This window comes from Cnephaeus nilssonii (genome assembly GCF_951640355.1).
Source record: "Cnephaeus nilssonii genome assembly, chromosome: 11".
In the NCBI taxonomy this organism is placed as follows: Eukaryota; Metazoa; Chordata; class Mammalia; order Chiroptera; family Vespertilionidae; genus Cnephaeus; species Cnephaeus nilssonii.
Genome location: NC_137082.1, coordinates 32,589,993 through 32,606,111, shown reverse-complemented (window position 1 = coordinate 32,606,111; position 16,119 = coordinate 32,589,993). Strand labels below are relative to the sequence as shown.

Here is a 16,119-nt window from a genome sequence, read left to right as displayed (position 1 = left end):
CCTTTGACAGCTGAGGAAGTTTTTTGTTTTACTTGTTCAATTTTAAGTGAAATAAAGTATACCAGAAGCAAAAAAAAAGTATACCAGAAGCCAACACATCTGGATATATTTACAAGTTTGAACAATTTAACTGTTAACTTTTGTAGGATCAAGATGGAGATTACAAACATTTATGGGGCCCCAGCTCTCTTCTAAATACCCTTTCCAAACCATTCTAAATTATATTCCTACTAGACTCTATTCCATACCCTTACATTAGCAGAAGAGTTCTGATGCTATTAACTTATTAAAAACTTACATGAAAAGGCCCCTTCTTTCAACATATTTTAAAAAGTTAATTCACTAGCTTTTCTATAGTCATTTGAGTTATTTAACAAAGGTAAGATCAATCTAAAGGTATTTAGTATTCAAAGTTCCCTTACCTTCAGAATCTCATACATGTAAAACCGAATATCATAGTCTGTTAACGTCTGGTATAATTGCTGTTAAAGACAAATGCAACATTTGAGCCATGAAATACTGCTGATGGAAGGCAATTTCTCATTCTTATTTGTAGTAATTCAAACCAAGACTTGGCTCATTTGCCATCATTCCAAGATCTATATCTACACCAGTCTCTAATTCTTCAACATAACATTCCCTTTAAAGAGATACGTTGAGTCTTTATATATGCAAAAGTCAAGAATTACTTAACTTGTATTTCTGAAGCTAAAATCCACTGTTGGGAATATACCAGTTTATCTAAGTAATATGCATTGATATACATTTGCAATCAAGTTTGCTTTTCATTTACCTCCAGACTTTCTCATAAAAGGCATTTTGGCAAATACACAGCCTCCTTAGTAGGAAACTACCTCATCTACAGATCACCAGTGAGTGTGCAGATGGCTCACTGCCAAATCTGTCAAGCCAATTTAACAGATTCCTCTCCCAATTTGAAATAAACTTTGAACAACTGTTATGTATCCTTTACAGCTTCCAAAGAGTTATGGTCTTTAAAAACAACACATGCATGTCATTAAATGGTTAGTGATGTCATCTGACGTTTTCTTTTAAGTTATTGCTCTGATTCTAAAAGTTCCTTTTTTTCTTATTTCAGCAAAAGAATTCATCCATTTATTGATACCTAAAATTCTTCATACTGAATTGGTTCAAAGGCAAGTCAAATACCCTTACAACTTGAAACCCGAGAGTGTCCATATTTTTCTTTTGTACTAGAATTGAGAATTGTTTGAAGTAGGCTGCTGGATGGGCAGAAAGTCAGAGATCAGTTGTAGAGGTATGTGTTGTAGCAGAATTTACACCACCCTAACCCAGAGGAATCCTAAGGTATAAGACGACTTTGCTTTCCATACACAATACAATCCTCCTTGAACACTGCCATTTTAAAGTAAAATGCCCACGGACAGATCTTGACTTAACATGTGTTATTGCTTTCATTACATTTGACATCAGGGGAAACTGTTAAGTGAATGGTAAAGGTGGTGAGAAGTAAATGTATTTGGTTATTAAAGAGAGCACACAACAAATAAAAATGCAAACTACCAAAATGTGGAAAGTGGCAGTTTGTACAGCAGTATTTCTATCTTATAATTTAACACTGAGAAGATAAAAAGCTCTTTTAAGCAAGTTGGAAGGGAGTTCTTCTAATATTAATATCCCTAAATGGCTTTCTATGTGGTCTGAAAACCCAACAGCTTGAAATGATTGGTTATATATTATACCTTGAAGTCTGTGTTGTTTACATGTTCAAAAACCAAGGCGGGAGTTCGTGACTAGGGAAAAGAAAAAGAAAACACACATTAGCAAAAGCCCTGGCAGCTTTAATGAGCACAATGTTTGCGGATGCTACGTGGTGAATTTGGCAGTCCTCGCCTCAGTAGTAGGAATCCCTCTATTGCTACAAGCCCTCCCACTCTGATCACCACACTTAGGTCATTTTTGGGATGGATTTCAAACAGAAGACATGGAGCTGAAGTCTCACCAGGCTCTAGGCAGCCCGACAATGCGCCCATCGCCCATCGGCATCGGACCTGAGTTTGCAAAATGGATTAACACATTTCAGTTTCCAGTGCTATCAGTCTCTTATCCTAGAAGAATAAGAAATAGTCTGTGGGTGGAGGTCTCTTTGAAAGAAAGACCCAAACTAGTTAAATGCTATAACTGATTAAGCACTTTTAAAGCAGGACTTAACAGTAGAGGGGGCAACAGAGAGAGGCCAGCTGTGCTCTGAGTCAAACACCACCTCAGCCCTGGTGGGCCTTGCCAGCACATACTACACTTACCACAGGGTCTTTTACAATGTCTGCCAGTGTGATGATGTTGGGACCGCCTCGCAAATTCTCCAAAATCTTTATTTCACGCTTAATTTTCTTCTTCTTTACTGGCTGTAAGAGTAAAAGTACGCACATCAGTGAAATAAAGTATTTCAGGATATTTCAACAGGTAATGTAATACATACATATTTATGAGCTCCTTGAAAGAAGGAAATGTGTCAGATTCATCTCTGAATCCCCTTCTCCTAGCCCTATGCCAGGCACTCTGTAGGTTACTTAGCAAATGTTGAAAGAAAAAGGTTTCCATTCCAAATATTAGACCTCTGCAGAATTAGCATTTAATTCCAATCATCAGTCTTAAAATGTTAACTCTTTATAACTATACAAACTAGGATTATAAATGGTAATACTAATACTATAAATGGTAATCTTGAAAAATCTTTTTACCAATTAGAATGAAACACAGACTTTTTCTATTCCTTCCTCTAAGTCTATAAATAAACACCCAACAGAGGTTAGGTGAACAAGACCAACATCAAGGACAGCCAAACCATCTTTGCGCAGCATAAACTTGTGGGTTAAATGTGGGCCTTGGAGTAAAAAATCCCTAATGTGAATCTTACTTTCATGACCTGCTGGCTGTATGCCTATGGGTAAGTTACATGACCTCTCTAAGCCTTCATTTGGGAAAAATGATCAACAAGAGTACTTATCTCATAAGATTGTTATAAGAATCAAGTGAAATATATGAGATCTCAGAATATTACTGGGACACAGTATTTAGCTAGCCTTATTACCAGTATTCCTATAAATGAACTCATCTCTCTATTCTAAAAAGATCACTCTGCAGAGTCCCTTAACATACTTCCATATTCTTTTGTCCTCACTCATCATTTCCACATCTGCTCTGGGACAGAATCTTTTTCATTTTTCTGAGGAGGGCTTTGGTCCAACTGTACCATCTCCACAAAGCCTTCCTCCTAAATAGTCTAAAACAGTGCTGGTCCAAAAGAAATATAATGCAAGCCACATATATATTCTCAATGTTCGAGGACCCATGTTAAAAAAAGATAAACAGCCCGGCCGATGTAGCTCAGCGGTTGAGCACTGACCCAGGAACCAAGAAGCCGCAGGTTCGAATGCAGGTCAGAGCACATGTCCAGGTTGCGGGCTCAATCCCCTGTGTATGTGTGTGTGTGTGTGTGGGGGGGGAGATGCGTGCAGGATTGATGATGCTTCTCTCTCATCAATGTTTCTATCCCTCTCCCTTCCTCTCTCTCTAAAAAGCAATAAAAACATTAAAAAAAATAAACAGACAAAATTAATTTTAATAAAATTTTTTATTTAACAAAATATATTCAAAATCTTATTTTAACATGTAAATCAATATAAAAATTACTAATGGACAGTAGAGATATATTTATTTTACTAAGCCTTTGAAATCTAGTATATTTTATCCTTATAGCATATTTCAGTTTGGACCAGCCATACTTAAAATGCTCAATAGCCACATGTGACCTGTGCCTGCTGTACTTGACCTGCAGCTCTTTCCCAGGGTCAGTCACCTCACACTACTGACATGCTGCATACAATTCTCAGAAGTTATTTTAAGCATATATAATCTCTTCATTAACAAGATCAGTGGCTATTAAACTTTAATGATCCATAACCTGGATTTTTTTAATACACAGATTTCCAGGATCCACATACATATGCTCAATCTGAATCTGTACAGTGTGTTTTTTTTTAAAAAAACTGAACCAACATTTAAAAACCAGGAGAATTCATATACATATATAAATCTTTATAGTTTCTTTCTGCAAAGGAGTATCAAGCAATGCTGGTCTTGCACTACTACAGCACCCATCACTCACCTCCTCTAATCATGGGCATTTACATCAGACTAGCTGCATGTCATCTGCCTGACCTCTAAAGGCCTGCATTTGTGACTCCTCATCCTTACACCGTAGAGATAACAATTTATTGAAAACAAAAGCATGAAATAGAATTAAAAACAGAGGAAATCAAATCAGTATTAGGCTTAGAGAGAGGACTGAACCTTTACTCCCTTGCTCTGCCACAATATAGCTGTATGACTGGAGCCAATCACTTCTCTTGCTTTAGTTTCCTGATCTGTCAAATGAAGATAATCTCTATTGATTTCAGATGACAAAATAAAATAAAGGTGTTAAAGTACTCCAAACGCCCTTTCGGCATCACTATTACTTAACCTTTTGCACTCGGATGTTGAGTGTGACTCGACACGGTTAGCATTAGAATAAAGGAATAGAGAAAAAAGCAAGCGAGTGCAAAGGGTTAAAAACAAATTCTAACTTCCAAAAACCTCTGAAATTACAATCTCTCTCTTTTTTTACTCACCTTGAGAATTTTAACAACAACTTTTTCATTATTTGTGATGTTGATGGCTTCAAATACTTCACTATATTTACCCCGGCCTAATTTTCGAACCAGTTGGTAGTCATCTTGATTTCTGTAAACAAAGAGTCAAAATCACAATGATTTTAAAAGTTCAACTTACCAAGCACTAATTCAACTTATAAAATTTATTACCAGTAAAAGAAATATGAGGTGTCCTATATAATAAAGAGTTAATATGCTAATTAGGCCGGATGGTGGAACGACCTTCGGGAACGGCCAGTTTGGGGGAGTGGGGGCTCATAAGGAGGCAGCCGGGGCTGCTGTGAGGGCCAAGCCCTTTGCATGAATTTCGTGCATCAGGCCTCTAATTTCAAATAATTCCCAAATCAGTTTCTTTATTTTAATTGGGCCAATTAAAAATGGGCGCATTCCAAATCCTTTCAATTATTCTTTTAAATCCGAAATGGTTTACATTTATATTGGCATATGACACATAGATAGCTTGTATTAGGATTCATTATACATGCTTGACCTACAACAACAAAGAGCTTTCCCTTGGAGAATAATTTTTATATATTCCTGTCTCCTAGTGCCTGGCCCACTGTTGGCACTTACCAGGAAGTAAATACACATTATAAGAATATTTCAATTCAGCCACATTTTGGGAGCAGCCTATTTTGAATGGGCTTCTTTGTGTTTTTGTTGTTGTTGTTTTTAAAATATATTTTATTGCCTTTTTACAGAGAGGAGGGGAGAGGGATAGAGAGCCAGAAACATCGATGAGAGAGAAACATCGATCAGCTGCCTCCTGCACACCTCCTACTGGGGATGTGCCCGCAACCAAGGTACATGCCCTTGACCGGAATCGAACCTGGGACCCTTCAGTCCGTAAGCCGACGCTCTATCCACTGAGCCAAACCGGTTAGGGCTGAATGGGCTTCTTTGTAGGTAAGTGGCTTTCAAATATATAGGCTTGACCTCTCACTTTTTCTCCTAGGCAAGCCCCGAGGATAGTCCATATAATGGAGTTTTGCAAACTGTATTATAGATCATGAACCATAGTTAGGGGGTCCCTTCCTCTATTTTACCCATATTTATTTCATGATCACTAAACAACATCAGAGTTAAAAACAACAAATACACTAACATTTTCTCTCTGCCCCTGCTTATAATTTAGAACACTTTACACTAAAGAATGACATAGTCCTTTGAGTAACATCTAAATTCTATTTATTCCTGCTGGAGACAGTAAGAATCTAACATGTAACAAATCAGCCATTAATTTTCCTCAAGCAACTAAAAAGAAGTGAATGAACAGAAAAGGCAAAAGGTAGTAAGGACAATGAACAACATAATAATCATGGCAGGTCTAGGGAAAGGGTGCTCTTAGTTCTGGTTGAGATCCCCTCCTGTGGGAAGGTAGCCTATATAATAAAAGGCTAATATGCAAATCAACCAAATGGCGGAACAACCAACTGGTCACTATGATGTATGCTGACCACCAGGGGGGCATGCGCAGAACATGGTGGGCGTGGGCAGCAGGTGGCAGAGCATGGAACATGGTGGGCCTTAGCTGTGGTGGGATGGTGGAGCAGGTGAGCAGGGGTGCCAGACCAAGGTGGGGCGCCAGTCACTGTCATTGGGGCAAGCCTCTGGTGGTTACTAAAAATTCTTTGCTCCCAGCGCTTGCACCTGCTGCTGGCACTGGAGCTGATGCTCGCACCCGCTGCCGGGGCCCGGCACTGGCCCCGATCACTCAACAGTCAGCTGGTGTGAGCGGTGGCTGCCGGCCCTGATTGCCCCTGAGGGCTTCTCCACCTACCCCTGCTCCTGACAGGCGATCAGGGCAGCTGCTTGCACCTGCTGATGGCATCAACCCCACTCGCAACCGCTGCTGGCACCAGCCCCAATCGCTCTGCGCCGTCAGTGCTCTGCGCCATCAGTGCGTGCAAGTGGGGCTGGCGGGAGCAGGGGTGCAGGCAGACAGGGGACCTGGGGCCACTATGGGAGGGGCTGGGTAGGGGTGCGGAGGATGGACCCAGACCCGCCCCTGGGCCCACTGCAGTCTCGCGGGTCACAGTTCCTTTCAAGGTGCACGAATTCGTGCACTTGGCCCTTAACAGGAAATAAAAGCAAGCATGCGAATAGGACCATGCCAAAAACTCAATAGTGCTATTTTAGCAGAACTAAATGCAGAGCACTAAATGTGAACAGAGTAGTTGAATTTCTGTAAAATGGAGAGGCATCCCAAGAACCCAAAGCCTGATATAAGGAGAATTGTTAGATTATCAATAACTAGAGGCCTGATGCATGAAAATTCATGGAAGAGTAGGCCTTCCTTCCCCCGGCTGCTGGCACTGGCTTCCCTCTGGCACCCGGGACCCAGGCTTCCCTCCTCCAGCCGCAGGCAGGCACCCGGGACCCAGGTTGGCTTCCCTCCAGTCCCGGCTTTGTCAGGAAGGACGTCTGGTCTAATTAGCATATTACTCTTTTATTATTATAGATGATAACATTTACTGGTATTGTACCACTGGTTCTTGACAGTATATCTTTAAAGCACACTATGTCTCCTTGTGCAGAGGCAATGACTTAACTGTTAAGATTAAATACACTCACAATTTTTGGAGGCTATATTTATCTACTTACAGGCTATGGACATCACATGTGGGTAGATATAAAATATAGCATATGGAAGCTGTAGCTTTATGAGTTTTCAAATAGTTTTCTTTTGCATTTGAATGTCAAAAAGCTTTTTATCACAAAAGTATGACCTGATGAATTAAATACATACCATGTTGGGACAAGAAATGCAAACATCCCAATGAGATTGCACAGAGAATTAGGAGAGCAAATACTGCTGTTCCGGCAGAGTGCAACTGTTCAAGATGGAATTTGGGCTGAATTCCATGTTAAACATGTCTAGTCTTATAAGGGCAAGTGTTTAAGGGCTTAATTTTGCTTCTCATTAGAAAGAGGACACCTTTCTGGAGAACTGTTTCATTCTTCAGAATCATCATGGGACAACATTCTCTGACCTCAAAAACACTTTATGTAAGAGTTTAGTGTCTTCAAAATCTCTTAAGTTTTAATTCTCACCTAACCATAAAGCCCTTAGCTGAGGCAAGTTGATAGGTAACTCTTCATCAGCTTTGTATACAGAATATATAAATCAAAGAATAAGAAAAAGACTGAAATGTTTCTTCAATGATAAGCTCATCAAAATTGTTAATTTGTCAAAGCAATACCTTGGTTCTTCATTGCAGAAGAAAACACAAATCGACTTCAATCTTGAGGTTTACAAATCTCAGTCAGAGAGGTTGTGTGACATAAATTACTCTACAAATCCATGAGCCAGCCCTTTGGGTGAATATAGTGAAATAAAAGGAAACAATTACCCCCATTCCACCACATGTGACTCGTAATCCCAGTACTCTCGGGGTCTGTGCGTATTAACGTCTGTGTAAACTCTGGCCCTGCTTGGCACGGGTCCCGACATGTCAGACAGGTTGGCGAACAAAGCTGAACTTGATGTTTGGAGATCTGGCAGTCACTGTGTTCAGAGGCAGCTGTGGGGTGGGCTAAGACTTTGTTTCAGAATTGTTTTCTTCAAACTGCAAAAACAAAATGCACAAGGGCCAAGGAATTACTTTTTAGAAGCATACAGGAATAAAAATTACCTTACAACAATGGCCTTAAATATAGTTCTGGCTCTCTTACCTGTTAAACCAATGAATATATCCCAACTGTGTCACAGTGTTTCCCTTAACACAGAACAAAAAACAAACAAACAAACACCTGTATCAGCCCTAATCCTATTCTGCAAAGTAGTTTGTTACCTCCTCAGCTAAAGTTTGGATAGCCTGGAAGGGAAACATGGCATTGAGGACAGACCCATCAGTATCACTACTATTTATACATTCTATAGAAAATGTTGGCAAGAATAGTACTTTTCTTTCAGCAGCTTTCTACAGCTCAAGTAGGGATGCTAAAAGGCTCTGGAGTGGTGACAAAGCCAATATAAACCACCACTCTGACTCTAATATTTGATGAAACAAGGAAGGAAATAGACTGTTCTCACACATCAAAGTTCAATGTCATTTTATATTAATCCAAATCATTTGGTGAACCTTATGTAATAATCAGTACATCCTTGATCACCATTTGAAATACCATATTTTCTGGCGTATAAGACAACTGGGCGTATAGAAGATTTTCCTGGGTTAAAAAGTCGTCTTATATGCTGGAAAATATAGTATATACTTTATTTCATTAAATTTAAAAATAAAATAATATTCCTTTTATTTACTTAATACAGGTACAAGCTTAATAAAAACTGATAGAAAACATTAACATATATTGGATGAACTAATGAAAAATTTGAGAGAAAAATCTGTGAAATTTTAGAAATACAAACTGGTAAACTAAGTCCCCTTTATGATGTCTACCCTGATTTTTCTGAGATTCCTGTAGCATGTTGATTCCTGTTACTCTGCATTTAATTAAAAATGCATTTAGCCCTAACCAGTTTGGCTCAGTGGATAGAACGTCGGCCTGTAGACTGAAGGGTCCCAGGTTCGATTCCAGTCAAGGACACATGCCCAGATTGCGGGCTCAATCCCCAATGTGGGGCATGCAGGAAGCAACCGATCAATGATTCTCTCTCATTATTGATGTTTCTATCTCTCTCTCTCCCTTCTCCCTTCCCCTCTGAAATCAATAATAATGTATTTAAACAACCAAAACAATACTATGAAGATCAAATGACAAAACCTTCATTTAGATGGTAGACTGGGTATGCTCTTGTTGTCTATACTTTCAGTGTCATATCTGTACTATCTTTTTTGTAAATTTGAAGTTACTTTCAAATAAAAGGTTAAAATAAAATCTGTATAAGAAAACTGTGGCCTAGAAAGAGGACAACTGACCTATAATCCCGTAGCTACTACTTAATAGCAGAGCGAGGACCAGAAACCAAACTTTAGATTCTTGTGACAGTGATTTCTCTGCCATCAATTACATAAACTAATTGGATAACAATAGCTAACTCTGCAAGCATTCACTATGTGCTTTATGTGGATTTCATTTAATCCTCACCACACAAATGGTGAGAAAGTTATCATCATCCCCATTTTACAGATGAGGAAATTCAAGTAAAGAAAGTTTAAGTGACTTGCCAAAGGACATAGAGCTGGAGGAACTGACATTTAACCAGACTGTAAAATAGGGATCACTGTAATTACATCATAGGTTTGTGGTGAGGATTCAGTAAGTTAATGAATGCCAACTGTTTACAACTGTGCCTACTTAAGAGCTCTAAGAGACCCATTTATGATAACTATGATTTTCCAATGTTGTATTTAAGCTGGAGCTTAGCGAGCATACACAAAGAAGGTAAACCAGAAACGATGTCTCCTTGTGCACATGGTTTAATGGCTTAAAGCTTTCAGAGGATGAGCAAGAGACTGGGATGGGGATTAATGCTGTACTGGAAAATGTGACAAACAACCAGTGATATTCTGGAGCCCCATGAGGATAAATTTAAATGGCCAGAAAACAACAAAATGTTCAAATAATTATTAAAAAGTGAACCAAACAGTTTTAAAAATTATTTCCAAGTATTTATTTCTTTGGTTTTATAAAACAACCAGATTATAGTAATCTATCTTTACCTAATATTGGTTAAGTGAAAAAAACACACACATCCTCCATACTAGCAAAAACAAAACAGAAAGCAGACACTTTTATTGTAACTTTTGTTCTTCCCAAGAAACAAGGTCCTTTGTGCTGTGGGAGTGCTGGCTTTTTTGTGTGGCTAGACGACTGCATTGACAACAGTGAGACACTAGGAAAATGGGTAAAGGTGTAAATGTGTGCGCACCTGCAAACAGCTAAAACAGTATAGACAATAGCTGAAACCAACAGAAATACTGTCCCCAGGTACTTATGACTCAACAAAATGATACTAAACTATTAAATTCTTAGCATCTTCTCTGATAAAAACAATCTTTCTCTTCAGTCTCCATATTCCTTTATAGGCATCTGTGGATCGCAAAGCCTTAACTTCTGCTCTCAGCTTAAGAAGTTTGTAAAATCAACACAAATTTAGTAACAGGGATTAGATGCAATAGGGTGATGAAACAATAGAGTCCTGGTTTCAAATCCCTAATTGGCTACTGGGCTTCTTCCAGCGTTGGTTCATCACTTACAAAACCTGCCTAACTGCACTTGCTGACTGAAGAGAAGATCAAGTGAGATAGCTCCCAGAAAGGGCTCAGGAACACCAATCACATGTAAATAATTATTAAATTACTACTATGCCATAGCTCCTCAGTGAAAACTAATAAGAAACCTATCTTTAAAAACCTACAGTTTTCACCCTGGCCAGGTGGCTTAATCAATTTGGAGCGCCAGCCCGTACACCAAGAGGTTGCAGGTTCTATCCCTGATCGGGGCACATACCTGAGGCAACGAATCAATGTTTCCCTCTCTAAAAAAAATAAAAATAAATAAAATTAAAAGGCTACAGTTTTCATTTCTTTACAAAAATTATAGAAGCTGTGGTTAATTCCCAGCTTCTCAGGGCCAACTCATGGGTGAAGGTGACATTACAAAATGAGACTTCATTTCTCCCTTTCAGAAACCACCCGACTCACATGAAAAATATTCCCCAACTCCCATTTACTAGCGCTATGTATCACAACCACCCAGTCTTCTGCTGCTCTCTTAAAGCCTTGGCATTCTCTGTGATGAGCAGAGCAAGACTATCCACTAATGAAACTCTTGAGATTCTCAAGTACTTGTTTGACTGACCCTTGCAGCTTTGTACCTCATTATTAGCTGGAACCTATTTATGAACTAGTGGATCTGACTCTCCAACGGGAGGGCAACTATCTGTTTTACAGTACCCCCAAAAAAACTTCACTTTACTGTCATGCATACCAAATAATTTGCTTATAAGAGTCACTCACATGAATTTCAATGGTTGGCCTTCATTAAATATATGGGGAGAAGATAACAGGGTTCTTGAATTAGCAACTTTAGATAAATAAAATGGTGCGAAGAAGGAAGGTAATGAGATGGAGATAGAGTGGGGATGTGAAAAGACTGGGAAGAAAAGTCATCAAAGATAAACATTATTTTATTCAAATAGTATTTTGCTCATATCGCGGTAGAAGTGTATGTATATTCACATGCAGCCTAACATGAAGGAAATACAAGGATAGCATAAATTTCTCAATTATAACTTTGATCCTTTCATACATCCCTTCCTTTGTTCATCCCTTAAATATATGAGCATCCTATCCTATCTAATAAAAGGGTAATATGCAAATTAACTGTCATTCCGTCACAAAGATGGCGGCGCCCATAGCCACAAGATGGTGGCAGTCCAGTCCCCTCAGCCTCGCTGGAGTCCCCCAATCCTGGGGGGGCTGCCGCTGAGAGCAGGCCTGGTGGAATGCTTGCTTCATCGCCATGGTGACGGAGGGCCTCTGGGGGACAGGGCGACTGGCCCACAGCCTCCGCGGCCGAGCGCAGGCCCGGAGAGGAGACGGTGGGCCCACCTCCCACGGAAGCAGCACGGCTCCCGGTGGTGCGCTGTTTCTCACCAGCTCCCATGGAGGCGGCGGGTGGCCTACTGCGCGCGATGGGCTACTAGTTTACTATGAAGAAGTACTATGTTTGGCCTTGGAAATATAATGAGCAAGGCAGAACAGGGTGAGATACATATGCCTTTATCTGCAGACTAAGGATAATGGAAATTCATCAGAGTTTTAGGCAAAAAGTGATTCATGTACATTTTTAAAGTTTGTTCTGTCCAGGTACAGGCCAGGCAGAGATCAGATTTAGGGAGGCTGCTAACAGTCACCTATGTGAGAGAGATAATGGAAGCTTGACCAATGGTGGTAGCAATGGAGATACGTGGACTAACGAGGAACAAAAATTTATGGTGTAAAAACAGTATCTCTGGCCCTGGCTGGTATGGCTCAGTTGGTTGGAGCATCGTCCAGTGCACCAATGGGTCCTGGGTTTGATTTCCAATCAGGCCACATACCCAGGTTGTGGGTTTGGGGCATGTATGGGAGGCAACAGATCAACGTTTCTCTCTCACATTGATGCTTCTCTTTCTCTCCTTCCCTCACTGACTACCTCTAAAATAAACAACAACAACAAAACACTTCCGGGCGGACTGGATAATGGGGTAAGGAGTGGGAGGTGAGTTTTAGGTTTCTAGCTAGACAGACTACTGATGTTTCATGAAAATAGAAAACACTCTGGAAGCGAACTCACAAAGTCAAGTTTTGGACTTAAGGTGAAAATGGTTTTGAGACATTAAAAAGGATACTGAACTGGAACTTAGATATTACAAGTCTGGAGCTGAAAAAGCTTCTCAGCTTTAAATATCTAACCTTCACCAGCAATTCCATGAGACAGGCATTTCTTTCCCCAACCTACAGTTAAGTAAGCTCAGTAGCATGACCTAGACTATCCCGTAAAAATGCAGTTGGGATGCAAATCCAAGTTGGCTTACCTCCCAAGGTTCAATTCTTTTCATGCCTATATAAAACTTATCACGTTCTAAACCCTTTATACAGTAGTCTTCAAACCTTAATTTCTCTATTACACCCATAGCTCCCTGAAGTCAAGATCCATGTCTAATTTACCTAGTTACTTTACAGTAGCCAGCTGGGCTTGATTTATTACAAAAAAATAATAATAAAATGACGCCCAGCTGGTGTGGCTCAGTGGTTGAGCATCAACCTATGAGCCAGGAAGTCATGGTTTGATTCCTAGTCAGGGCATATTTCTGGGTTGCTGGCTTGATCCCCAGTGTGGGGCAGGCAGGAGGCAGCCAATCAATGATTCTCTCTCATCACTGATGTTTGTATCTCTCTCCCTCTCCCTTCCTCTCTGAAATCCATAAAAATATTTTTTAAAAAAAGAAAAAGAAAATGCAGTCGCCTCTGAAAGGCAGGGTGCCTCAAACACTTCTGATCATCTGGTGCACAGATAGGGGGTACTAAAAGACCAACTCAAGGGTTCTTGAGAAATTGCTCCCTTTGCTCTCTCTCCCTCCCAATATTATAGCTTCTTCTACTAAAGAACCGGCCACAATTAAAATTTGCCCCCACTGCAATAATTAAGAGAATACTGGAGAAACTTTATTTTAGCAATTTTTTAAATAGTTATTTGGAAGTTTGGAGAAGTGCCTAAGTCCTGGATACTCTGAAGGTCAATTCTCCTACTTACTGTTCATAACACATGTACCATATACCTCAAGAAAATCTAACATACCACTATTTCTATCTAAAAAGCCACCAGATTAATTCTGAAGACATAGCTAACTTCTGTTTATTCAATGTTTAACCTAACAGAAGCCAATTATAATCAACTATGAAAAATTATCTTGTCAACATTTTCCCTACTGAAGTCAGACCACACCTATAACCAATTACATGGCTCTACTTGACCTATCTATCCCATATAATAAAAGGCTAATATGCAAATTGTCCCCTCAACCAGAAGTTCGACCAGGGGGCAGGGCCAACCAACTGCCCACGGCCTGCCCCATCCCAATTGGGGACGGGGCCAGTCAGCCAACTGCCCATGGCCCCTCCCCCCAGCTGGCCTGATCAACCCCCAATAGGGGTGGGCCGGCCGGACCCCACCCATGCTACGGGCCTCTAGTCCTACATAATAAAATGGTAATATGTAAATTACCATCACTCCGCTATGCCCACGATTGGGCCAGCGGGAGGCGCAGGGGGCGGGACTCAGGACTCAGGGTGGCTGATTGGGCCAGCAGGACGCTGAGCTCATGGCGCCAGTGGCGCCGCGAGCTCAGCGTCTGCTCAGCGTCTGCGCCATGGCTGCGCCGGAGGCTTTCTAAAGGCCTGGTGCACCAGCGGACAGCCAGCCAGCTCCCCCGCGATCGAAAGCCAAAGCGGGGGAGCTGGCTGTCTGTCCGCTCTGGCACAAGGCCTTTCAAAAGCCTCTGCTGCGCCGGAGGCTTTTGAAAGGCCTGGTGCACCAGCGGACAGACAGCCAGCTGGTGCACCAGGTGCACGATTAAATCATGCACTGGACCTCTAGTATATATATAAAAGTCTAAGCGACTATTATGACCGAATGACGGGTTTCTATGACATGCACTGACCACCATGGGGCAGACGCTTAACGCAGGAACTGCCCCCTGGTGGTCAGTGCACTCCTGCTCAGCCAGAAGCCGGGCTCACAGCTGGCGAGTGCATCTGTGGTGGCAGGAGCTTCTTCTGCCTCTGCAGCAGTGCTACCGAGCAGCGGCGGTGGCAGGCGCAGTGGGGCCAGGATGAGCGGCAGCAGAGCTGCACCAGGCCCGGCTGGGGCTCCTCACTGGCCGCCTGCTGCTGCAGCACTGCTACATCCCCCGAGGGGTCCCAGATTGCAAGAGGACGCAGGCCAGACTGAAGGACCCTATTCGTGCATGAATCCGTGCACCGGGCCTCTAGTTCTTTCTTTCTTTTTTCTTTTTTTAAAATATATTTTATTGATTTTTTTACAACCCACAGGTTGAGAACCGCTAGCAGGTTCGCCTAAGACCATCGGAAAACACAGATATTTACATTACGATTCATAACAGTAGCAAAATTAGTTATGAAGTAGCAACGAAAATAATTTTATGGTTGGGGGTCACCACAACATGAGGAACTGTATTAAAGGGTCGCGGCAGTAGAAAGGTTGAGAACCACTGATCTACACTAATAAAAGAGAACAATGCAAATTGACTGTTCCTTTGCTACGCCCACCAGCCAATCAGGAGTGAGTATGCAAATTAACCCAACAAAGATGGTGGGTTAATTGGCATGCACAGGCGCCCAGCGGCCGGGACGCTTGCGTCATCGCCATGGTGACAACACAGGCTTTTCGCACCGCCCCAGCTGCTCCAGGCCTCTGGGCAGCGTGGGAAGATGGAAAGGCGGCTCCTGGTGGAACGAAGGCAGAAAGGCGGCTCTAGGCCAGAGCAAAGGCTGTGCTGGCAGCCAGGGTAAGGAAGGCCCATTCTGCATGAATCTTTGTGCATCGGGCGTCTGGTATAATTATAAGCAAGCAGAAAAACTAGAGACAAGGAGAAATTGGAAAACCAAGCAGAAAAGACAGATTACATTCAAAGGAGCAATATGAGAATAGTAGTTGATTTTTCCAAAAGCAACAATGAAGCCAAGAACAGTTTAATACTGCAGAGTGCTTAGAAAAGAAACCTGCCAAATTAAAATTCTATATCCAGTAAATATCTGTAATGAAAGAACATAATCCCACTTAGAAAGTTTGAGTTGAAAAAAGGAGCACAAAAGAGAAAAATTTATGGAAATGTTCAAATAAACATTGACTATGAATATTAGACTTTGACATGTTATGGCTCTAACTTATAATATCTATGATGGTATTTACTTACAGAACAAAAATACCATATATTTCCAAACTAGAA

General features: G+C 41.1%; 1 protein-coding gene across 1 annotated transcript in view; it reads right to left on the bottom strand.

The window, feature by feature from the left end:
* The window catches only part of CSNK2A1 (casein kinase 2 alpha 1), a 54,761-nt gene that overhangs the window by 21,511 nt on the left and 17,131 nt on the right, over nt 1-16,119 (bottom strand). Inside the window, exons 2-6 of the mRNA XM_079784143.1 lie at nt 8,051-8,266; nt 4,656-4,767; nt 2,286-2,387; nt 1,725-1,775; nt 423-482 (exon numbers count right to left, since the gene is read on the bottom strand). Of these exons, the coding sequence (XP_079640269.1) occupies nt 423-482; nt 1,725-1,775; nt 2,286-2,387; nt 4,656-4,767; nt 8,051-8,151 (426 nt within the window). The 5' untranslated portion in view covers nt 8,152-8,266. The remainder of the gene's footprint in view (nt 1-422; nt 483-1,724; nt 1,776-2,285; nt 2,388-4,655; nt 4,768-8,050; nt 8,267-16,119) is intronic.